Here is a 25811-nt window from a genome sequence, read left to right on the forward strand (position 1 = left end):
TTGCTTTTAGTGCTGGTCTCTTCTTCAAATATCAGAGATTCCAAACAAAGCAAAGAGCTCAAATAACAGAATCTCAGTGAGGTAACCAATTATCCCAGAATGGGAGTGTCACCTTAGTTGAAGTAACTGTAGGTGAGTGGGGATTAGTCAGGCAGGCTCTTCCTGGTAGAGGTATAAACCTTCTCTGTTGTTTTGACAGGAGGAAGGAATGGGATGGTGTGGGGGTTGAATTTTGTACCCCAATGTCAATAAGTTCTTGGTCTTGCTGGGTGTGAACCCATTGTAAATAAAATCTCTTCAAGATGTTACTACAGTTAAGATGTGGCCCCACTGAATCAGATGGGGCTTTAATCAGATCACTAGAGTCACTTATAAACCAAATGAAAGTTAGACAAGGAGAGAAGGCACAGGGACCAGTCAGAAGCTGGAAATCGATGGAACCTGGAAGATAAAAAAGACACTGCCATGTGCATTACCATGTGATGGAAAAACCGAAGAACCCCAAAAATTGCCCCACTGCTGGAAGATACCAACCACAGGAGGAAGTAAGCTTTCTAGCATCTGAAATCATGAGCCAATAAGTTTCTGTTGTTAAGCCAATGCATTGTATGATATTTGTTTTCATAGCTGAGGAACTAAAACAGATGGCCTGGGAAGAGGGTCATAGACAGACCTCTATCACTCAGGGAAAGGTAGTTGTTGGCGTGAAAGAGTCACATGTAGTAGGGAGCTAATCAGCAGAAGACTCTTTATATACTTTTAATACCACACCACTGTTTCCAATACTCCCCATCACCTTCATCTGCCTGGTGAACTCTTAACTCATCAAAACTTCAAAGCCCAGCCCAAACATGACCTTGAGGAAATCTTCCCCAACAACTTCTCAGAGCTAAGGGATTAAAGTCATCCTTAACTATCCTGTGCTATGCCATGTTCAGTGCTTTCTGTGCTGCTCTCAACACACTCTGTAATTTGCGGGTTTATAAATATGCCCCCCTATTGGATTGTGAGCTCCTCTACTGTAGGAGCAGGTTGTATTCATCCACATTTCTGATGCCTAGTAGGTACCCCCCACCCAAATGCTTTGCATAATTAGAACAGAGGTAGTTCTCTCTACCAGCGGAGAGACCCAATAGTACCAGAACTAACAATTTTTAAAGAAATTTTGAAAATCCAGATTGACAATTAGAATGTCCCAGTGTTTCAACATTAGCAACTAGAAAAAAAATACCCGTGAACCAAGCATTGTCCACAGAAAGGATCTGGCTTTAATTCATTTCTGGAGGTAATCAGAAAGTTGTCTTAATCAAAAGAATGCTGGGATCTCAGTAGAAATTGTTGAGGTGAATTCAAATGTCCCAGGAAGACTCGTCCTGGTGCCGTGAGGAAGGATTTGGGCGCAGAGCCCACCCTCCCAGCTGCCACTGCAGCCATTCCTGCTTGGACCATGTACCATGTTGCAGCTTTTCTTAATGTTGCTCAAATTAAGCAGCCCTTGATATGATTAGGCCCATCAGAATGGTGTATTTTGTTATTGTTTTCCTGCATTCCATAGATATCAGACATCAATTGCAGTTGTGAAATGTGTAATTGAAGAGATCTGATATTGTCCTGGCAGTTTCAGTTTCTGATGACTGTAACTTAGCTCTCTTGGTTTAGAGGCTAAACAAGCACCAGAGAAAGGGGTTGGTTGTTGTTGTTGTTGTTGTTTTTAGTGCCTTCTTTTGACTTGTGGAAGGGTGTTCACAAAATAGTAGTAGTAGTCAATCAACAAAATATATTAAGTACTTTCTAAATGATAGTTGCTGCAGACAATGGTGAAATACAAAGTTATCTCAGTGGTGCAATTATAGAGGCTTTTTACTTCTTTCTACTTTTCTCTATTGTTCATCTTTTCTGCACTGAGCATGTACCATTTTTACAATCAGGAAAAACAAAAACCACAAGAAAGCAATTTCCATTTGAAAAAAAAAAAGGTGCTTTCTTTAACTTTGAAAAATGAGCACTTGAAGAAGAGAAGAGTCACCTTGGAGTTTGGGGTTTTATTTATGTTTTAATAAATGTTGGAAAGAGGAGAGGCTAAAAAGGAATCCGGTAAAAGAAATAATGTAAAGAAAAAAAAATTAACATTTGGAATGCTCTTTAGATAACATCGACTCCAACAATGCTCAATATTTGCTGAATGTATGAGTGTTAAGAGATAGGGAGAACTGAGATTTTTCTATCCAGCATAGCTTATTTCTGAGGTTAGTTTCCATAATTTCCCAGTGTACTCTAAAACTGTTATATTCAACAGCTTCTTCTAATTCATTCTCCAACTGAATATTAAATAAACACGTGGAATGAAACATGTCAGAAAATAAACTCCCGGTTTTATCCCTTAAACCTAATCCTTAGACTTATTTAAATGTCTCTGAAGTCCTTTGAATCCCTTTAAGTCACTGCATTTCCTAACCATCTTCCTCTAGGTCTCTTTCTCACATCTCTTGAATAAGACTTGCCCAACCCAGGAAGCACCAGCTTCTGGTTGACTTTCATGTCAATATTCAGCCTCTTTACCTCTGTCCCCAGGGCCCCCACCCAATTTTATTGCTGTGAGTATACTATTGTGTGAATAAGCCCCACTTTGTTTATCCATTTTCCTACTGATGGACATTTGGATCATTTCCAGTGTGGGGTTGTTATAATAAAGCTTCTATGAACATTCTTAAACAAGTCTTTTGGTGGACAGATACACTTTTTTTCTCTTGGGAACATGCCTCAGAGTTCAGTTGCTAGATCATAGGGTAGATCTATGTTTGGCTTTAGTCAATACTGCCAAACAGTTTTACAAAGTGGTTGCACCAAACTGTACTCCCACCAGTTATGCATGAGAGTTTCAGTTGCTGCACAACCTTAAGTAATTGGTGGTTGTCAATCATTTAAGTACAGCCATTCTGGCAGGTGTGAAATGATACCTTGTTTTAATTTGTACTTCCCTAATGAATAATGGAGTTGAGCGCCTTTTCCTATACTTTTTGACCATTTGAATATCTTTCTTTTCGTGAAGTGCTTGTTCAAATCTTGGGCTCATTTTTTTTTCATTGGAGTTTTGAATTGATTTTTAAGAATGGTTTATTATATAAATACATAATCACAATTTCTTCTACCAGTCGGTGGCTTGCCATTTTGCTCTCTAAATGGTGTCCTATGAACAGGCATTTTTGAGGTTAATGTAGTTCAATTTATCAATCTTTTCTTTTATGGCCAGTTCTTTTCCTGTTCCACTTAAGAAATCTTTGGGATCATGATGATATTCTCTTATGTTTTCTTTTATGTTTCCCCTTTCACATTTAGGTCTATGATCCACTTCAAATATGTAGATTTTCTTAAATCCAGCTCAAACTTCACTTCTTCACAGTCTCATTCATTCTTTCCTGCTCTTGATCACTCATTCATTTAACAAAAATGTTAAGCACCTACCATATGCAGAGACCAAAAGCAGGCAGGGAGTTGACGTTTAAGGAACTTACAGGCTAGTAGGGGAGAGGGTGAGACTTGCACGTAAATAATATCAGAGAGTAGTAACTTAGATGGAAAACACGATATGGTCTGACTCTCAAGCCTCTCCTCTTTGAATGATGGATTACATTCCCACATGCCAGGAATCCTTTCTTTGCTATTGTCATGGCTTCCCGTTTCCTCCAGGAAAAAGGCCAAGACCTGTACCTGGGATGTGAGGTATTCCACCCTCTACCCTTCTCTCCCTCCCCACCCTCACCTTCTATACCCCACTGCCTTCCACCTGAAATCCTGAACAGGCCAAGCTGTTTCACCCTGTTAGCTCTTTATGATTGTTTTTCCTTCCTGCCTGGAACTCCTCTTCCCTGAACTTGATGCCTGAAAAACTCCTGCTTGCTGCTTCAACACCATGTCTGGGAAACCTCCTGGCTTCTTTTTGTCTTCACTGAGTCTTGGGATCTACCTCTGGAGCCAGATTCTTGAACCCCAATCCTGCCTCTCTCATTTACCAGCTCTTTGACCCTAGATATGTAACAACCTATTTAAGCCTCAAGTTCCTCACTGGGAATAATCATGGCCCCTGCTTTATATCATTTTGTGCAGAATAAATGAGAATTATCCACGTACAATTTCTTACTATAGTATCTGGCACATAATAAGTGCTCACTAAATGTTAGCTTTAAAAAGTAGTCATACTCATCATATGACATTTATCGTTTAACATACTGGTCTTTTTACCAGACTGGGAGTTTCTTGAAATGAGAGATCATTTCCTTAATTTTTCTACAATTGCCACTTCTTGTAGCTCTCTGTTGTGGAGTTCTTACTCCATGCAACTCCCTGTACCGGGAGCTTTATCTCCATTATCCCCAATGAATTCCTCTAACCTAAAACAGAAGTCATAGGAACTCTGTAGTAAGGTTTAAAAAAACTGAGCTCTGAAAGGTTGAGACCTGCCCCAAGTCCCTCAGCTAATTCGTGGAGGAGACAGGATTGAGGATCCCTGCCTCCTGGTAAAGCCTGTGAGCCTCTCTGTGCATACCTGGCATCTACACAGTGAGCTTAGGAAATATTAGGTGAACAGAGCTGAGTTCACTAAATCCAGAACCTTCCCAAGTTTGTCAGAAAGGAACATGGGTTTCCTCGGACCACTCAAGTTCTGAGTGTGCCCCTCAGCGTCCAGGCAATCAGAGATGGAGACTCTTCTGGCAAAGCAGATAGCATCTAGCTCAGGTGACTGTGTTTTCAACTTTTCCGTCTTGGGAAATGGGGATTTCAACATCAGTAATTTGTACTTTGCGACAAATTAAAATTAAAGAGGTGTGCTCTTTAAATGACACAAGGCTGTCTTTCCAGAGGAACAGGTCGTCACTTTTCACAAAATTTGTCCTATTTAACGAAGCTTTTTGTTTGGTGTCTAATTACCTGCCACTGCTTCTGTTGCCATCTTACAGTCCCAAGCTTTTAAAATGCGTCAGACAGGTTCTGAAAGCACAGTTGTAAACGAATCGAAAGCAGGGACCACATCATACCTGTCTGTATGTCCTATGGCACCTGACCTTGTTTAGGTAGGAATTAAAAAAGCACTTGCCAAAGTCATTTTCCAAGCACCTGTTGCATGCTGAGCACTGGGCTAGGCCTTGAGAGGGAATAAAGAGGAATCGGGCACCTCCGGTCTTGCCCAGGAGCTGATATTCATGCATAAACAACTAATATCTGATATGGAACGTGGTTGGTGCCATGGGAGTGTAGCAGAGAGCATCTCTGGGTAGCCTCCCTTGCCAGAGCACCACTTGTATTTAAAGATTAGTGGGGAAAGGCTGATATTAAAGCAAGCATAGGTATAATATGGAGGACACTGCCACATGTGCATGCATTTTAAGGTAAAATACACAATTTCACGGTGCTATATTTGGCAGACACTCTGTCTTCCCCTCTTCTGCCATTCAGAGTGCTCTGGTGTGGGAGCGGATGTAGCTCAAGTGGTTGAGCGCCTGCTTCTCATGTACAAGGTCACAGGTTTGATCCCTGGTACTTCCTAAAAACAAACAAACAAATGAAAAAACCAACTCTCATTGGGGAGTGGATGTAGCTCAGTGGTTAAGCACCTGCTTCCCATGTAATGAGATTCTGGGTTCAATCTCTTGTACCTCTGGAAATAAAAAAGACTGTTCTGGTGGATGGCAGAGACAAATGTTGTTGTTTCCCTCAGACAGACCAAGGTTTCGATTCAGGTCTCAGTCCCCCACCTCTAACCGTGTGACTGTGAGCAGGCGGCATGAGCTATCTGGACCTCAGTTTCTTTCATGGGTTCTATGAGAATTAGAGTTTCATATAAAGCTTTATCACATACAATGCAGTTTTTATATTTATTTTGAGGAAATTAGTGTGGGTGGATGGGTGGATGGACGGAAGGACGAATGGATAGATGGATGAATGGACAGATGGATGGAGTAGAGAACAAACTAGCCTGTCACCACATAGCAAAAAAAAAAAAAAAAAAAAGGCACCCAGTCCCTGTGTCCTTAATGCTTTATAATTCCATAGCATTTTGTTCCCTTTGAGCACTTTCATATTCACAGAAAAATTAAAGAAAATTGAGCCACCCCTGTTTTGTCAATGAAAAAAAAAGTCAAAGTCTCAAGAAATGGTCAGACTCCTGCAAAAACTGAGGCTGGCCCATTGGAGCTTTGACCCAACCCGTGGCCGAGAGTCTTTACCACAGCAGCTCAGGGCTTTGCTGCCGGGGAGAGGAGGCACACCTTCCAGACCACGCACAGCCTTTCCTTCCCGAGCTGTGTACCGCCTGCTCATTCGAGCCACGTGTCATGGGCCAGAGAATCACAGAATCCTCAACGCTGTGCGTGCACAGGTCCTCTTTTCCCTGTTGAGAATCTGAAGCAAGTTATGGATTCTCCTTCCCTACACGCGCGCGCGCGCACACACACACACACGGAAATTCCCTCGCGGTTTCAGGACATCCACGGGCTTGTGGAAGTCCCTCCATGGCCCCTCAGATGCTCGAGGCTCTCTCCAGCCAACATCCCGAGCCTAAGCAGCCTGGAGAAACCAGAACAGCACAACCAACATGACACACCCCAGCGGTTCCAGCCCGGGACCTCTTACCATCCCAAATGTGTAACGTTTCAATAAACGTGCAAAGCCAAAGCATTAATTTCCCTCCCAGGCTTTCACAAGTTTTGGTGGAGATGAGACTTGAAATGATCTGTGTTTTATAGGCCAAGCGTGCCAGTGTATTACAGGAACGGGGTGGAGACCCGTGAGCAGGACGATGCAGAGATTACCTAGGATTGATCGGCCGCGCCACGGCCAAGCCTTCATCGTTGTGAAAGTCAAGATTCTCCTCCATAGACAAGGAACCAGGCTCAGAGCTGAGAGGGGCTCAGTGAGGACATGCAGTTCAAAGGCTCACTCAACATACATGTACTGAGCATCTACTGTGTGCCAGGCACTGTTCCTGACCCTTACGATACACCTGAGACTAAAACCAAGAAAAATCCTTACCCCCTGGGAGCTTACATTCTAGTGGGGAAACAGACAAATACCAATAAACATAATAAATAAGTCTAGCAGGATAAAAGGATTCGGACTGTGTGCAATGGAGAACGCAGGCTATAACATTCCGTTAGGGTCAGGAAAGGCCTAATTGAAGATGAGATTTAAGCAAAATCTGAAAGAGGTGATTCTATCCAAGTTGCTGGAGGGTGATTCCTAAAAATGAAGAGCCAAGATGCTTCCAATAATAATGCTGAATAGTTAGCATCATTCATCCACTCAACACGTATTTATTGACTACGATATGAGCTGGGTGCGTGTGGATGGCTTATGGATGATCCTAATTCCTGGAACTTGTGACTGTACCACCTTAAGTAGCAAAAGGGATTTTGCAGATGTGTCCAAGTTAAGGATCTTGAGATTGTCCTGTATTATCCAAGTGAGCCCAACATAATCACAAGGAAGGGAGAAGGAGACTTGACTACAGAAGAGGAAGAAATGATGACAGAAGCAGGGGAGAAAAGGTGAGATGGTGCAGGGCCGTGAGCCAAGGAATGAGGAAGCTGGAAAAGGCAAGGAAACAGATTCTTCCCTGGAACCTCCAGAAGATGTAGGCCCTGCTGACACCTTGATTTTATTCCCATAGGACTCATTTTGGACCTCTGACCTCAGGAACTGTAAGAGAAGAAGTCTGCGTGGTTTTAAGCTACCAAGTTTGTGGTGATTTGTTACAGCAGCAGTGAGGAATTGATACAGGGCTGATCTAGACACAGGGGATATAGTGATGAACAACACAGATGAAAATCCCTGCCCTTGTGGACGTCCTGTCCTTGACTGCTCCCTCTGCCTGGTTCTGGCCTGAGCACTTGATATGCAGCATCCTTCAGTCATCACAGCCACCCTAGGAGGAGCTCTGTTCTCTGTGTTGGATGGACAGGGAAGGGCTCGGAGAGGGGAAGGTCTACAGGTCAAGGTCTACAGGAAGAGGAGGAAACAGGATTCAAACAGGGGCAGCGTGGCTCTAGGACCCCAGCTCTTGGACCATCTGAGAGTCTTCTGGGCACGCCCAATTTTGTGGGTTTGTTGAGCAATGACTATTTTGGGTGTGCCAGTGATCTGTTTGTATCATCTGTGATGCCAATGATCACCAGGTGGCCTGGGCCACTTTGGGTCCCAGGGAAGCTGGTTCCTTCCTCTCTCATTGTGCTGGGGGCGAGGCCCTTCTAAAGGGAGGAGAACTGTCCTTGAGCCAAGATTCTATGAGTAGTAGCATCTTCTGTGAGATTCGTCCAAATCACCTTAACACTTATATGGCAGTTACTAATCAGCAGGACTGTTCTAAGAGCTTTAAAAGCATTAATTCATTTAATCAGAGTAGCCCTGTAGGTGGGTTCTGCTATTAACCTCATTTTACACATGAGGAAACTGAGGAACAGGAAGGTTAAATAACTTGTCCAAGGCCATAGGACTAGTGAGGGTCAGGAGCCAACTGTCATCTTGTTTCCTTTTAAGGGCTCGTAATACAATATCTAAAACCTACTGAGCAGCTACTATGTGTTAAGAACTTTTCACTTAAGCTTCACCACTCTTTGGTTGAGGGACAAGTGCTATCCCCATTTTAAAGATGATGAAACTGAGGCCCAAACAGGATCAGGACCCGGGAGTGAGACTGGGGCCTTGCTCTTCACCTACTGTCCTACCCTTTTATGAAGCACCCACGTTGTCACAGACACTGTACCAAGCGCCAAGGGCAAGGCATGAATGAAATTAAAACAGTGAAGCTAGGGACTCAGAAGTTGGATTCTGGAATCTCAGAAACTATCAATCTGATCTCGGACAAGGTACTTAACCTTTCTGAGACTCAATTTCCTCATCCATATTATCATTAGTGTTTTTGTTACAACAGGAAAGCTCAGTTCCAGCCCTTAAGGAGATCAAAGATTAGAGAGGATGTAAGGAAACAGTGTGGTTATCACTGCCGCACCCACATTAATTCCAATGGCAACTTAAAGAACCTTGAACTAGGCTAAGGCCTCTCGATTGTCCAGACCAAAAGGTACAAGGTAGACAAAGTCAGAACGTGATGACCTTCAGACAATTCCTGCCTTCCATGGTTCCCAAAGCCCCCCACGGCTCTCCTACCTCTGGAATGGGGTAGGGTCTATAGGAACATCAGCTGCCCTCAGCCTTTCAGAACACACGTGGATGTACATGGATAAAGAAAATACTGATAAATCCCACCAGGACGTATGACTGTGAATGGAGCATGGATAGGCTGGACTTACCTAGAACTTTACCTGAACCCAGTGATGACAACGGAGGGAAATAACAAAATCTCCACTGAAGGGGGAGCCATGCCAATCCCACTGCCTTAGGTTACCATCTTGGTTTTCTGGTCTCTGGACCAGAGCCTTGCTGGGGCCAGCAGAGAAGCTGCCCTACAGTCATTCCTTGCTGGACAAAGGGGGCATCTTCTAGGTAATGATGGAGGAAAATGGGATACACTTTTCCTTTTTCTACCTAGAGGATTTATCAACCCCCAGAGATGATCATCAAGCTGAGACAACTGGGTATCCACATGCAAAAGAATGAAGTTGGACCCCTGCCTCACACCATTTACAAAACTTAACTTGCATGGATCATAGTAGTTGTACTGAGTTTCTTTGGGCAGTGATGAAAATGTTTTAAAGTCATTTTGGTGATGGTTGCACAACTCTGTGAATATAATAAAAGCCACTGAATTATACTCATTAAAAGGCTGGATTTTATGGTATGTGAGTTCAATCTCAAGAAGGCTATTATTAAAAAAAAAAACATGACTGTTAGCCCTTGATTGTCCTTGAAGAAGCCATTGAAGACTTCTCTTTAGTTGAGTGCAGATAAATTGGGAGTCTGGCAGAAATTTCATCTTTTGCTATGGCCCATCTTCAGGTTTCCCAAACTTACTATGTCCTCTTCTGACCTCAGGCCTCCACGCATGCCCCTTTCCCCATCTGAGTCGTCAGTTTCACCTGGCTACCCACCTGCTATCATCCTGAGCGTATCAGCCTCCCTGGCTCCCAAGATGGCCCTGGGTGCCCTCAGGATGCTCCTTCTTCTGACCCCCATTCCACTGTTCCGTGGTGGTGTGTTTCCCTCACTGTGGCCTTCACTATGTTGTAAGGTTCCTGAGGACAGGTGAGGTACTGGTTTTGTTCACCATTATATATCAACATCTATCACAAGGAAAGAAGGAAGGAGGAAAGGAAGGAAGGAAGGAAAGAAGGAAGGAAGGAAGGAAGGAAGGAAGGAAAGAAGGGAGGGAGGGAGGGAGGAAGTGAATGTATGTCTCGAAACAATATGTATCTATATGGAGTGGAGGGATTTGGGGGATAGGAAAAAAACAGGGAAAAGGAAACAGGGAAGATTTGGACTAAAGTCATAACAACATGTATTCATTTTTTTTTTCTGTTTCTTGAGATATGTGTTTTCTCAGCCCTGTGGTCATTTTGACCATTTGACCACTAAGATCCTTCATAGTTTCCTATGAATCAATCCAAAACCTTATGACCTTTGAAGAAAATGCCCAAAACCTTGTTCTTCTACTCCTTGGCTCAGAAATCCCACTTTGGGAATCTAGCCGAAGCAAACAATCACCTTGATATTGGGTGCGGGAGGGGAGTGAATGCTGGAATTTTATGCACAAAGCTACATACCTTGGCATTATTTATATTAGGCAAAAATTGGAAACAACCTAAATGCCCAACAGTCGGGGAGTGGTTGGTTAAACACATCTAGCCATGTCCCAAAGATGCGAAAGAATTTAATGAGCTGGGGAAATGCTTGTATCATATGTTAAAAGGAAAACAAAAAGCAGTTTATAAACTGATGGGGAGGTATATAACCTGGTCCCTGATATATAAATCTGTGTATAGAAAGAAAATTTTAAAAAACCCCTGGTAAAAACACCAGGACGATTTCAATGGTTTTCTCTGGGAGGTGGGACAACAAATGTCTTTCCCAACTTCTTTCTTTTTTTTTTAACTTGCCCAGATTTTCTACAATGAATACATGTGAATCTTATAATCAGACAAAAACAATGCTCCTACTTCTCTCACTCTTGCCACTGCTGTTTCTTGGGAAATTCACTCAACACCTCCTTTGGTTCAGTCAATTCACACCCGCCTCGTCCCCAGCTGCACCCAGCTGCACGGACCAGCCCCTTGCCAGGTGTCTCTCCGACCCCTCGAGCAGCTCCTGAAGTCCCACCTCCTCCGAGAAGCCTTTCCTGATGAGCAGGAAGAGGCTTCCTCCGCCCTGCCCAGGCACGGTGCTCCCACATCTCTCCTGGCCGGCCATGCCCAGGAAAATACCTCGGCCTCAGAGGACGCTTCCTGAGGAGGCCTGGCTGGTGCTGCCCGCCCGGCAGATGTTTCCCTGTGACTAAACCGCCAGCAGGAAGGTGGAGAGTGGAGGCCACCGATTGCGTCACTGTTGAGTGCTGAGGACGATGGAGATGACTTGCCCATCTGCATGTTCTGATTTGCCGTGGCAGAGACGTCTGCCGGCCATTTCAAAACCACCCTGGCCATCTGGAATGGTCAGGAGGGATCCGAGGTGTTTGTACACAGCCTGGGCCAGCACTGTCCCGGCGCTGCTGACCTTGGTGGGGAGGAGAGGAGTGTGAGGTGACCCTGCAAGCGTGACTCTAGGGCACTTAAGTGTCCCGTAGAATGATGTGACCAAGTACATGCCCGGTCTATGCCTGAACTGGAATCGAATCAGAGCAACCTGGACGGGGCCAGTTCTTGTGGTTCGCAGATTTTGGAGCACCTCCCACATGGCCTTACAAAAGCAAGAAACCGAGCCTGAGTGATTTTTTTCCTGCAGAACTTCCTCATCAAAGATTGTGCCCACGTGGCACATAGCAAGGAAGGCTTGAAAGATCAGAGGGACTTGCGTGGCTCCTTCAAAACCGGAGCGGGCACCTCAGATCTCGGGGGGTGGGTGGATTTGAGCGAATCTCCCCTGGTCCGCATATGAAATGTGATAGACGTAAGGATCAAGAGAAGCCTCAACCTTCACCTGGGGTGTTTTTGAAACAGTAAAAGCTTTGGTGAGCCAGGCTTCCTCTTTTTACCTGCAGCCTCGAACAAGGTAGACAAACCACAGACCTATTTTTCTTCCCCACAAAACTGCACCCTCTTTCAAGATTAGATCTGGGGAACTGTTTGGCCTTGGAATTGAGTAACGTGGAGGTGGGAAAAGCATTTAATTTTATTCCACCTTCTTCTCAAATATTTAAAATAGAAGAAGAGGTAGGTGTTGAACGTCTTTCACCTTTCGCGGTTTTCAACTCTCTTCCCTTCCGGCAACCAGAACGCCACCTCCGTGAGCCTCTTCCAGGCCGCTGTGCTGGAGGCTTCCTCCTGAGCCGTCGTCAAGTGCCTGGAGGGACTCGGTTGCCCAAAGCAGATGCTGAGAAAAAAGCAGGCGGCCCCTGCACCGCCACCTCAGGGTCTGGATTTCCCTTGGGATCCACGAGAGGCGGATGAAAATGGAAACGCTGGCGAGGCCGGGCAGAGGCCCAGGGAAGAGAGGAGCGTGGAGGGCTGCACGTGGCAGGTGAACGCGCTCCCCGTCTTCCCAGATCTTCAGCAAAATGCCCGTTCCCTGCTGGTGCCTTGGGCAGCTGCATCTGTTTGTTGGGATCCATTCATTCATTTCATAAAAGGCCCTGCATTGTGCCAGGCCGTGTTCTAGGTGCTGAGGATAAAGCATTGACTAAAGCACACCCATCCCCAGGGAATTCTGCAGTAGGAACGCCCGTCCTGAAAGGTTAATACTGTATGAGTATATCGGCATAACATTTTTGAAGTAAAAAAAATGTTTAGAATGGTGGTTGTCAGAGGTTGGGGGAGGTGTGCAGGTTGGGAGGGCAGGGGCGTGGTTTAAAAGAACAGTAGGAGGGATTCGTGATGGAACTGTTCAGTGTTTTGACGTGGTGGTGGATATAGGAAACTACACATGATAAATTTGTATAGAACGTAATATGCACACACACACACATGTAAATGAGTGCAGATCAAACTGGGGAAATCTGAATCAGACCAGTGGATTATGTCAATATCAATATCCTGGTGGTGGAAAGCAGATTTGGCCCAGTGGTTATGGCGTCCGTCTACCACATGGGAGGTCCGCGGTTCAAACCCCGGGCCTCCTTGACCCGTGTGAAGCTGGTCCATGCGCAGTGCTGATGCGCGCAAGGAGTGCCTTGCCACGCAGGGGTGTCCCCGCGTAGGGGAGCCCCACACACAAGGAGTGCGCCCCGTAGGGAGAGCCGCCCAGCGCGAAAGAAAGTGCAGCCTGCCCAGGAATGGTGCCGCCCACATGGAGAGCTGACGCAGCAAGATGACGCAACAAAAAGAGACACAGATTCCCGTGCCACTGACAAGAGAAGCGGACAAAGAAGAACATGCAGCAAATAGACACAGAGAACAGACAACTGGGGCGGGGAAGGGAAAGAAAATAAATAAATAAATCTTTTTTAAAAATTAAAAAAAATATATATATATATCCTGGTGGTGATTTTGTAAGATGTTACTATTGGGGGAAACTGCGTAAAGGCTAATGGGGTAGCTCTCTGTATTATTTCTTACGACTGCATGTAAATCCACAGTTATCTCAATAAAAATGTAAATTTACATAGAAATAAAAAAAAACAACAACAGCATACCCACCTCCCTGTCTTCGTGGAGCCTACACCCGAGCAGAAGCTAGGTATAGCTTCGTGGTGGCTGCAGGGAAAATGCCCAGGCTCTCTTGGAAAGGACTGCTGGTATTCCACCCAAGGCCACCAGAGATGCCTTCCTAGCCTTGAGACACATCATGGAGTCCCCAACTGGTGACAGAACAAAACCCAGGCTCGGGGAGGAGGCAGGCGCAGAATCAGGGTGCGGGTCTCCCTCAACCAATGATGGGTGCCTGGGAATTGTCCAGCCTGCCACGCACCGGGCACCCACTAGACTATCACGGAGAGACCCAAATGCCCATGTGACTCCAGTTATCACATGGAGCCTGGCTTGGCTTGTTCCCAACTGCGTCTGTCCCCATTGCCACTTGGCGAGCAGACACACCAGGCTCCTTTCAGCTCTGCCCAAATGCCCAATCTAGCCTGCCAGGCACACAGCTTTGAGAACCTTCTTTCCCCTACAGTGACTTGGCTCACTGCTCTGGTTCTCAGAGACTCAGGCAAGAGCTCCTGTTGCCAGCCTCCCTCCCGGGACTTGGTCCTGGATTCCAGCCCCTCAGCCCCGCCTGCCAAGGGGCAGTGCCACACCCATCTGTTAGTCCCACTCATGGGTTGTACGGTGGAGCACCTTGCTGGCCACCAGCCCTCTAGCTCGACAACTCTGTTTTCCTGCCTTAGAAGAACTTCAGAGGAAAGAAGCCATGTAAAATGAAGTGAGGTCTGAATTGACTTGTAAGTTTTTATTATTTTGCATTAGGCCATGTCTTGCACAGAAGGACCACCAGGCAGCACGCCTTCCTGGCCACATAATTTACGGGTTGAGAAAGCTACAATTGCCAGATGCCCCATTTAGTCCATTCGAAGGAAGGAAGGGAGGGAAGGGAGGAGAAAGGGAGGGGAGAGGGAGCAACGATAAATATGGATCTGCCTCTTCTCTCATAACACGGTGGTCCGCCATGTCACCGTATCGTCTGTGGCCCTGTCCTGCTGCTCCTTGGGAGGGCTCTGCTGTCCCGCATTCCAGTCCGTGTCTGGGATGAATAACCCGTGCAGATCCAGGTGCATTTCCACGTCGACGGATGCGCGAGCCAATTCTGTCAAGCTTTTGGCATCCAGAATAAGCAGAAAAGGTGGTTTGTGGGGATCAGTAGAGACAATGACTGATAAGATAATTCCTTTGGGGAAAACAAAAAGAGACACTTAGTAAAAAAATATGCCCTTGAACCTCTTCTGGCTGGAGGGATAATTTTCTCAGTTGTGATTTCCTGTCCCTTTTCTTTCTTTAATTATCTCTTTTTTTTTTTTGTAGAGATACACAGATCACACAAAATATTACATTAGAAAATATAAGAGGTTTCCATATATCCCACTCCCCACACCCCCCACTCCTCCCACATCAACAACTTCTTTCATTTGTGTGGTATCCCTGTCACTTTTGAATTTAAGTATCTCATCAAAACAGAAGGGAAGGGAATTTGATATACTATGTGAGAAGAAGGGAAAGGACAGAGAACTAGGAATCAGAAGACCAGTCCCTTTGCCTCTCTGAACTTCAGTCTCTTCATCTGTGGACTGGGGATAATTGGTGCTAGCCCCATTCAGTGGCTGGGAGCAGCTCTGGCCCTGACAGGTCATGAAAGCACATCATGGGTTACAGCATATGCTGAAGAATGGCTATTTTCCTGCTTTGTAGAAACGATAGAGAATCAGTGTCGGTGCCGCACTTATTCTACTGTATGCCGTTTGGCCAGACTTGGGTTAACAGCACTCAAGCGGCACTTGAACGAGCCCAATTCCCCTCTTGTGCACACAGCACACTAGTATCCTTAACTTTGCCCTCCTTAGCATGGAAATACTCCAAGTACTCAACCTCAAAGGAGAGAAGGTTAAATAAAATAACCACATGGACTTCTAGCAGGGATGCAGCATCTAGAAACACTAGGGTTCCTCCAGGCCTCCCAGGTTTCAGAGCCGTCAAGCGCAGGTGCAGTCAGATTGGCCTGGATTCAAATTCTGCCTTGGGTGGATGGCCTGGGCTGTGTTATCTTGCTCTCTGAACCTCCCCTCTGGGTAAACGAAGACCATGGCACTCCCTACCCACTGAGAGAATGTGCATGAAGTCCTTGCCCAGGGGAGAGGGGCCCCAGCAGGAGGGAGTGCCAGGCCCCCGCCCCCACCTCTGAGAAGACAGTGACATGGGGTCTCCGGCCTGGCGTGCCACGCCTGCACCCGCAGCAGACCAGGCCAGGTGAACGCCACGCCTCTCTCGCCTGCGGTGTAGGCAGAACATTTCTGAGGCAAAGGCAGAGGCAAGGAACATTTGGTCTTAGGGAAACCTAGAAAAAAGAGGGCGGCCACAAAGATGCACTTCCAGGGGCGCTGCAGGAAGCTTACAGACATACAGACTGTCTAAATTTGGAGTCCAATTTCCACTTAATAAAAGCATGGGAGGGAAGAGGATGTGGCTCAAGTAGCTGGGCAACCGCCTACCACATGGGAGGTCCTGGGTTTGGTTCCCGGTGCCTCCTAAAGAAGACAAGCAAGACAGCAAGCTGATGTGACGGGCTGACGCAGGGAGCTGATGCAACAAGATGATGCAATGAGGAGACACAATGAGGAAACACAACAAGAGACACAAAGAGCGGGAGTGGAGGTGGCTCAAGCCATTGGGTAGCTCCCTCCCACATGGGAGGTCCCAGGTTTGATTTCTGGTACCGCCTAAATAAAAGACAAACACATAACAAATGGATGCAGAGCACAGACAGCGAGCACAAACAGCAAGGCGTGGAGGGAGAAGTAAATAAATGAAATAATTTTTTTTTTTTTTAAAGAATGGGATGGGAAAATCAGCAAACCAGAACACTTCCTTTGTAACTGAGGTCAACAAGGACAAAGAGAAAGGAGAGTTTGCCATACTTATGGAACATCAAGGGGTAATGGACAAACTCAGAAATTAAAGGGCCAACAGTTCGACTCTGACTGCTGATTCTGTGCCCCGGGAGCCCTCCTGCTGCTCCGAGTGGGATGAGGGCTTTGGACTCCGACAGAACCAGGGAGCCCTGCTGCAGCAGCCCTGTGAGCCCAGGCCAGCTGCCCCCAAACACTGCTCGTGTTTGGGGTGATCACAGCCTTACCATCATCCTCTTCCCGGCTGCCTGGCGCCGGCACGAACAGGGGCTCGGCCGGCCAGCAGTGCTCCTCTCCCCACTTCAAGGACGACTTGGTGAGCAGGTCGTATTTGAGGATCTGCATCAAGGAGGAGAAAGGTGGTAACACCTGCTAGAGACCAGGCTTAGCTCTCGCCCATGGGAAGGCACCAAGGCCCACGTGGCGGGTCCCCTCCAGCCGGGGCTTTTGACGTTATCCCCCAGTGGCGTCTACTCCAGACAGCAGAGCAGCAGCAAAGAAAGGAGCTAAGCCCGTCCTCCAACTTTTCACTGTGGTCCTTTTGCCACCACAAAGCTGACACTGCATAGGAAATTCCTTTAGAAGTCAGAATGCTGAATTTATCTGGTAATTGGCACTACTGATGTATGCAGTGCAAACCTTTACAGCACAGTGCAATTGCCTTGTTGTTTTAACGTGCAAGTTCCTGGGTCTCTGTCTCTCTTAGGCCCGCTTCCCCCAGGCTGTGGGATTAGAAGGGAGTGACTGGGGTGTGTGCATTGCATGTGTGGGAACCTTAATTTTTGCACATTTTTGCAACAATTTGTGCACTGTTGGCATTTTTTAAAAATGGCTTTCCATTTTATCAATTGAAAGTGAACATTTGAAGGAAAATGTTAGCACAGGCCTTGGAACCCAGAGAGTGCTCTACCAAGAAGAACTTGAAAAACAAAATGAACCTCCAAGTTTCAGCTACACCCTCTCTACTGGTGATTTGAGAGGGCGATTGGCAGCCTCCAGTCCATTTCCTTCTCTTCAGCACCTACTACCTGTTGCACATAGTAGGTGCTCAGTCTATATGGACTGAAAACGGAAATCAATAAATGAACTCCAGCCATGACCTCTTGCCTGAGCTTCAGCTGGTCCAGTATGGCACCCTTTCTTGGGGGACTCCACTGCCTTCATTGTCTGACCAATGCCCTGTCCCCAACAAGACCTGTCTCCTGGTCTCCCCTTTTCTGTTCAAGGCCCCAGTCTGCAACCCCCAGGATTCAGCCCCGTGGACAGACACCGTGTCTGCAGGGAAGGGCAGCCCGTGGTGACCCAGGAAGGACTACCTTGGTTGGGATCGGGCTCCACTGGACTTCTGCAGCAAAGACGTAGCGGTATGGTTTCCCATTGTGAGCGTAATTGATCCGAGGCAGTTCTAGGCCTAGAGAGAAAGGACACAGCTGTGAAGTCACAGTCCCTGAGGTCTGGGATCATTTCCTCAAAGACATCTCCCAATCCCAGAACCCCTGAAACTGAGCTAGGCCCAGTATTGCCCCAAAGGAAACACGAACTCCTCGTATGAGGCCACCAGAAGGTGGGGAAGGGAACTTCCGCTAGGGACCCTGGGCTCCACGAGTAGATTCCGAAACAAGGTAAGACTGACTTGGGTTTTGTTTTTTTTTTCATTTTTTCAATTATTATTATCATTTTTTAAAGATACATAAATCACACAAAATGTTACATTAAAAAATATAAGAAGTTCTCATATACCCCACTCCCCATACTCCTTCCACATCAACGACTTCTTTCATCAGTGTGGTATGACCTAAGTTTTTAAGAGCAGGGACATCTTTAGTGATACAAGATAAAAATCAAAGAAAACTGCATGATTAAAATCAGAGGCAACTGCAATTTCTCAATGCTCTTTTAAAAAAAAAAGAGTACTATTATGTATATGTGCATGGGTGTGTATGTGTACGTGTGGTAAGTTGATGGGTGGGAGAGAAGCCATTGAAAGGAGCATCTGTAGGGAAGCGTTAAATAAATTTGGTGAATTCATATAATAACATATTATGGAAGAACAGTGTTTACCAAGTATTTTTATTAACATGAGCAAATGTCCATACAATAAGTTTCCTTAAATACGAAGGGCTAATTATAGAATTATCTCCAAAATGAACAGAAAAGGTCTAGAAGTATTGCCAGGGTTATAACTTCCATGTGTATATTTTATATGTACCTTCTAAAATTTTCAATATGTGTGCCTATTACTTTTATAATTAAAAAAAAAAAAAGCTTAAAAAATGTTTCCAGGCAAATTTATATGTATTTATACATGCCTGTTGTGTCACATTAAATTTCTGAGTCTGAATGCTGAAATAAAAGTCCCCCTACAGCTTCTTTTGAACTGTTGCAAGTAATTGGAGTCAAGTGGTGATGCCTTAATATCCAAGGCAAGAGGAAGTAGAGCTGGAAACGTCCACCATGAAAAGTCCTCATGCTAAGGACCTGGGAGTATAAGCAATCAGGAGGCTCAGCTGGGAGTCAGTGGGAATGGAATGCTGAGATGGGAAGAGGTTGCCCAATCCCACAAGTCAGTAACCAAGAAGCTTCCAAGAACCAGGTCAAAATGAAAATGAAGAGAAGGAAACACCCAGAGATTTGAAAAAGGGAAAGATGCCCACAGGTGGCCCCAAAGGAGACCTGAAACTTCTCATGATGCTCTTGGGCCCTGACCTGGGACCCCCCACCCCCACCCCAGACCCCATAAATGGCCAACCTTAGGCTCTTGGCCAAGTAAAGTATGATTCATCCTGGCGGTGAAATTCTGTGCAGCCATTTAAAGCCAGGTTCTTGAAGAATCTTCAGGATGTGGGAAAATGCTCATCTTTTACTGGTTAAGTGAAAGAAGCAGTTCCAGAATGCTCTAGCTGGTGTGATACACATTTTGTAAAAGCGTAAATGCAGAGAAACCTGGACTCCCATCCTGGCTTTTGGCGAGTCACCTAATTGCGCTCAGCTTTGCTTTCCTCATCATTAAAACATTAAGTAGCAACCCCTACCTCTTAGAGTTGTTATAATAGCAGCTACGGTTTGTGGAATCCTCTCTTACGTCCGGCCTTAAGCTAAGCTTTATGGGTGTGAACAAAGTCTAATGTCAACAATAACAAAATGAGGCCGTTGGGACAAAATGAAAGAACATCTGAGAAACTCCTAGAAGATTGCCTGGCATATGCTAAGTAATTCATACGTGATGAAAAGATAGGATGCATATCTCCAAAGGGTTGTCTTGGGTGTGCAAAATGAGTGATTGATCTATTGTTATGCTTTCCAGCTTGCTCAACATTGCTACAATAAACAAGAATTCTCTTCTCAGAAAAGAAGGCCATAATATTTTTTTGCCTCCATCTGCCCATGTCGAGATGGAACTGGGACTAAGAGCTAACTATTTCTTTCTAGAGACTCCAAGAAGCTGGGGTGCAACCCATACTGGTTATAGGATCCATGAAACACCTTCCTACAGAAATGGATCCTTAGAGGGCAAAGCCAAGGTCATCCTAGGTGGGTCCACAGAGATTGTGTGTCCTTCCAGAACCTGCCTTGGGGCAGCTGACCCAACCAGGCCCTCCAATTAAATCCACACTCTACCACTTCTGGCTGGGCATTCTTGGGCAAGCCAGTGCATTCTGTACATGAGTGTTGAGCGTTCACCCCTCTACACCAGCCATTGTCACATACTGGTTATAACGCTGTGAGCACAAAAACACAGTCCCAGCCATGCTGGGGTTCTCAACCAGGGCGATGGTGCCCCCCTTCCCTGCCAGAGGTCACTGGCAACATCTGGAGGCATTTTTGGTTGTGGCAGTTTGGGGGAGGGCTCCCTGCATCTAGCAGGCAGAGGCCAGGGCTGCTGCTCGGCCTCCCACCAGGTAAAGGACATCACCCACCACAAAAAATTACCTGGCCCCAAATATCAAGGGTGCTGAGGTTGAGAAACCTTGCTCTGGTGCATGGGAATTCCATTCTAGGGGGCTTTTTCATGGGTGTAACTCAATCTCCCATGGCCAAGTTTTCTCTTCTGTAAAATGGGGCTGATGTTTTGCAGCATTCATGTGAACATGCTGGGCCTGGCACAGAGTCGTGTTCAATAAGTCACAACGTTTGCAGAAGACCGGGAAAATCGACTGGTCTGCAATCTTCCCAGGACCTTCCTTTAAGGTGTGTGAGGGCATATTAAAGAGAATGTATCCCAAAGGCTTTCCCCTGGGACATCCCAAGAGCCCTCCTGTCGACCCCTGCCCGGGCACATCCCCCTCTCCGTGGGGAGGGGGTGCTGGCTAAAGAGGCCCCAGGAGTCTACATGAAAGCCCACCCCTACCCTAACTGCAGCTAGAGAGGGTGCATTTTACCTTCATAAAGCAATTCCGGCTGGCAGTAGACTTGGTCATCCTTTTCCTTCAGGGCTGTGGCTGTCGTAGATGCCAGCTTGATTAAATTGGAGCCCACTTCTGCGTTCTGAAAAGAACTGGTTCTCAATCAAATGAAACCTTGTAATCCAGAGCAAACCTTTGCTGTATTGTGTACATTTAAAAGCATGCCATACCTTACATCATCTTGTTTGGGCCATCACATTAGCAGCTACGATGCTGTTGTTATTCTCATTCTCAGTTTAAAAAGAATGAGGACCATGCATCTCTGACAGACCCGGAGTAGTGAATGCCTGCTGCTAAGGTTTCCATTATAGATGCAAGGAAAGAAAGGTCCTTGCGCTTTCTGTCTGGTGGTGGCAGCTAAGATGGAATGGAGGAATACAGAAAATTCTAAAAGCATGGGGAAAGGGAAATAAGCTTTGCAACTCAGAAATATGCTTGTAAACTGTGGGGAGATAAAAGACAAAGAATGAGGATGGCCAAGACGATGTGTGTCCTCCAAGCTTGCAGAGCTGGTGCGTGGTAGGACCAGGACGCCTAAGCCTGTGACTCTTGACCTTATCCTTCAGAGGTAAAATTAATGTGCTTATAGGAACAAGTTCTCACTTTTTAAATCCTGGATGATGCACCTATAAAAAGATGCATCAGTCATTAAAAGAAAGTTTATAAAGAATATATAACAACATGAGAAAGGCTTATGATATAACACTGAGTGAAAAATGCAGCAGAACAGGTTGTGTGTGCAGTCTAAGCCCAGCCATGCAGAAAATTTCACAAAGAAAAGAGAATGGGAGAAATGTATCGATATTAATAGGACAATGGGTGCTGGGCTTATGGGAGATTTTATTTTCTTTCTCTATGCCTGACTGTATTCCCAGTATTTTCTCCTATGCAAACATTTGAAATGAAAATAAATATGCAGAGCGAATTACTTGGTAGAAAAAGATCTTTCAAGGACAGGTTGTTGTCTCAAGTTACAATCAGGTTTTGCTCTGTTCGGTATCTTACTGTCATCATTGTGACCCTAGAGAGGGATTTAATGCAATCGATTATTTACTGAGCCTCTGTTACTCCCCATTTCCCCACATGCAAGCCGTGGAAGCTTGAGCAGTCACTCTGCCTCTTTGTAACTTAGTTTCCTCATCTGTCTAATGAACATAATCATTGTATATACACTTTTAAGTTATCGTACAGATTGAACAAGATGATCCATGCAAACAGTTTACAAGAGTTAATGAGAAGTCCTTGATAAACCTTGGCGGCTGCTGCTGTTGATGATGAGATCGCTATTATTATTGTTGTTATTGTTATTTTGCTGCCACTACTGCTAGGAGCGAATAAGGGATTGGCACTAGAGAACACTGAGGAACAAAAGCCCAGGCCTGGCCTCACAGACAGCTGGAGAAGGAGGGTTATGTTTGACTTCTCCTATTCAAGCTCATCTCTACTTTCCAAATCTTCCAAAATGAGATTTCATTATTAAAACAAATTATTGCAGCTATCTGCTGGGAAAGGAGGAAAATTTACTGTCTTCTACGGGTCGACCTGCAAGGAACTTAGAGATTGGTTTAGTTCAATCCCCTCAATTTATAGAAGAGGAAACTGAGGCCCGGAGTAGGAAAGTGACGTGTTCAAGGTCACACAGGGAGAGGCAGGGCCTGGCCCAGGTCTTGGAATTGCAGCTCTTCTGCGTAGAAGTAAGAGTTTTGCAGGCAGAGGCAAAGCAGGTGCAAAGGCCCTGAGACTGGCCTCTTCCCATTCGGCAGGTTCCTAATAACTCAATCTGCAGTTTCTCCAAGGCACTCCTCTGAGCAAGTCATTAAGTCCTTTATGGAGCTGTTTCCTTCTTTTATGTTTGTCTTCCCAGTGAAAGCAGGGACCAGAGTTTGTTCAGCACATGGCACAGTCAGCTCCCAGTTAACATGTGACTCAAAAAGAATTTTCCTTTCATTATTAAGGGGAAAAACATCTGCTTTGCAGGGGGTTTTGAGAATGAAATGAGATGAAGTGCTTGAAAAAAGTAGCCAGCGCCGGGCTCGGCAGCAGCGTCTTATAAACAGATGCTCCGAAGGCCCCCAACAGGCCCTGCCGGCCACTAACGACGGGGTGCAGGTGCTGCCTGGGGTCCCACGGGGCTGTGACAGCAATATCCACGACCTGCTCTCAGAGAGCTGGTCCACAGAGAAGTCACGTCATGCTAAGCAGAAACTGGTCCAACAGGTCGGGGATAAAAGGCGAATTTTTCCACCAACGTGACTCAGCTGCTTTCGGTGGCCCCTGTGCGCCACGTGGGGAAGAGCTCGCTTTCCCAGCCAGAGCGAGCAAAACCCTGCAGGCCTGCCTTGAACGCCCTGAGCTCCGACGCTCTCCCCCACGAAGCCGCGGTTCTCTGCGACCGCTCAGACTTGGGCTTTGGCGTCGGCAGCCCCAGGTGTGACTCCGGCTCTGCCCCTTCTCAGGTGAGCTGGAGAGGTCCCTCCGCCCGGCTGAGCCCGATTCCTCATCTGTAAACGGGTGAGTCATCGCTGGCGGTGAGTATAGATGCGATTGCTGCGCCAACCCGCCCCTGAGGATTAGGAAGAGATTAACTTCAGCCACAGCCACACCAGCCCTGGTGCCGTGAGAGCCACTGAAGGTCGGAGCCTGAGACGTGTTCAGACCCCGCGAATAATGACTCCACGTTGGGCAAGTCCTTTTCTCATCTGCAGACGAGGGAACAATAAATACCTCAGAGGGATGCGACCAGGATTAGGTGGGAAGTGGGGCACGAGGCAGGTGACAGCTCCCCAAATTTGCAGGGCCCAAGGCAAGAGTGCAAGAGGAGGCCCGTCCACTGTGTGTCCACACAGCCAGCAGATTCTTGAGTGAAGTGTGTTCTCTCCCCTACCTTGACAAACACTGTTCCTTCTCAAGGTCGTGCAACGAGGCTCTCCAACCCAGCAACCATGAGCCGGGTGATTAAATTAAACCAAATTAAATGGATGGCTCAGGTCCGCCATTGCGTTGGCCACTTTCCAGGTGCTCGGCCTCACACGTGGCCAGGGGCTGACGTACTGCACGGTGCAGAGAGAAAAGGCTCCCGTTATTGCAAGAAGCTCTGCTGCACGCTGCCCCCAGTTCCACCCCTTGCTTGCAGGCTGTTTGGAGGCCCAGCGGGCACAGCCATGCCAACGGCCAGCGCTGGCCATCAAGTGCACTTGGGGCGGGCACACAGGTGGTACAGCCTGCCTGTGTGAGGACAGAGGCAACCGCAGAAGCCCGACTGGGGCCCCTGGGCAGGGGAGTCCCAGATCCCAGGCACCTGGAGCAGGGTCGGTATGGGGCAGGGTGCCGCTCTGGATGGGCACGACCCCTTGGCCCAGTGAGCCCCGCAGCCTGGGGAGAAAGGGCACTGCAGGAGAAAAGCCAGAGCAGGGCCCTCTGAAGTGCCAAGCCCAGGGCAGGAGCCCAGGGCCACAGCGAGCTTTCCATAAAGGGCGGCTCCTCATAACCACGTCTTCATTTTTGCACTTGGAGGACAAAAAGCAAATCTCCTCAAGAGGGAGTTGAAGCCACCCCCTCCAAGTCCCTTCTGCAGAGGGTGTCAGGAGGGAAGTCAAATGCTGACAAACCCACCGGCGAGGAGCCCGCAGGGAAGCTGGTTCCCAGCTGCCTGTATGTGCCCGTTTTCCTGCCTGCCCAGCTCCCCCTCCCCAGGTGAGCCTGCCTTGGGCACCCCCCCACCACCCTACAGAAACAGGCTGAGAGTGCCGAGAGGCTGTTCCCGGCCCACCTTCGCGTTGGCCCCAGCTGACGTGAACCTACCAGAGAATGGTGGGGAGGTCTTGGGCTTGTCGAGATAACCCACACTCGCCCGCTCTACGGGGAAAGCACCTACTACTTGGCAAATGTTCCGAATGCTGAAGGCAGACCGGTGTCCTCTTAGGGACCCTGCCTCCCATTTTCCCTTTATCCGTTCTGTCATCAATATATTTATGAGCTTAACGAGCAACCCTCTGAGCGCCAGGCTGTGCGGGCACCAGGAAGCAGCTGCTGAGCAAGATCCAGAGCTCCTGCCCTCTCGGATCCGTGTGCCGCGAGGAAGCGGGGCTGGGCAAGTTAGTTATTTCAGAGGTAAAAGTCGAGCAAGAAGCAACAGCTCGCCACGGCAGTGTCCACGCCAACCGATCCGGGTCTGAGCCGTGAGAAGCGATTTGCTAGACTAGGGCACTCTCTGGGTCTGCTGTCGCCTGGGAGCCGAAGTCACGCTTCAGCCTTGGAAAGAGGGACTTCATTGTCGGCTACCGGCTCATCCCATGCTGCAGCCGGGATTGGGAGCCAGCGGACGGGAAGGGCGGCAGGAGCTGTGGAGGAAGGCGCAGGCCAAGGTGACGGCCACCGAGCCCCTGCGGCCACTTCCTTCAGAAATCCCTGACTCGCAGTGTCAGAGCTGCGACTCAGACACGGAGGCCCTGCCCGCCTGCTCCACGTCCCTTTCAGCAAGCAGGTGGGGCCACTCGAAAGTGAAGTTGAGGAGGCATTTTTAAGGGACAATAAAGAGCAATTTAAAAGCGTGGCCAACGCTTCCCTTCCCAGAATCACTCTCCTCTGCAAGCGTTCAAAGCGGCAGACGGCGCGGCCTTGAAAATATGCGGGCTAAACTTCTGAGCTAGGTTCCAGGGAAGCAAATCATTTCTCAACAGAGCGTGACAAAAGTCTATAAAATCCGGAGGTGTGTGGGCAGTGGGAGGCAGCCTGCGCCTCTGTTGGCTGAGGTC

The 25811-nt window shown here is 47.1% G+C and overlaps 1 protein-coding gene and 1 non-coding gene across 2 annotated transcripts in view; one reads left to right on the top strand and one right to left on the bottom strand.

The window, feature by feature from the left end:
• Positions 1-14451: 14451 nt before the first annotated feature.
• BCO1 (beta-carotene oxygenase 1) overlaps positions 14452-25811 on the bottom strand; it is a 34841-nt gene continuing 23481 nt past the window's right edge. The window contains exons 8-11 of the mRNA XM_004449491.3: positions 21034-21139; positions 17971-18065; positions 16882-16993; positions 14452-14922 (exon numbers count right to left, since the gene is read on the bottom strand). Of these exons, the coding sequence (XP_004449548.1) occupies positions 14684-14922; positions 16882-16993; positions 17971-18065; positions 21034-21139 (552 nt within the window). The 3' untranslated portion in view covers positions 14452-14683. The remainder of the gene's footprint in view (positions 14923-16881; positions 16994-17970; positions 18066-21033; positions 21140-25811) is intronic.
• LOC111760302 (small nucleolar RNA SNORA31) lies at positions 21312-21440 on the top strand. Its single transcript, XR_002794039.1, has one exon. It is a non-coding gene; the product is annotated as a small nucleolar RNA SNORA31 (small nucleolar RNA).

This window comes from Dasypus novemcinctus, chromosome 18, assembly GCF_030445035.2.
Source record: "Dasypus novemcinctus isolate mDasNov1 chromosome 18, mDasNov1.1.hap2, whole genome shotgun sequence".
NCBI lineage: Eukaryota > Metazoa > Chordata > Mammalia > Cingulata > Dasypodidae > Dasypus > Dasypus novemcinctus.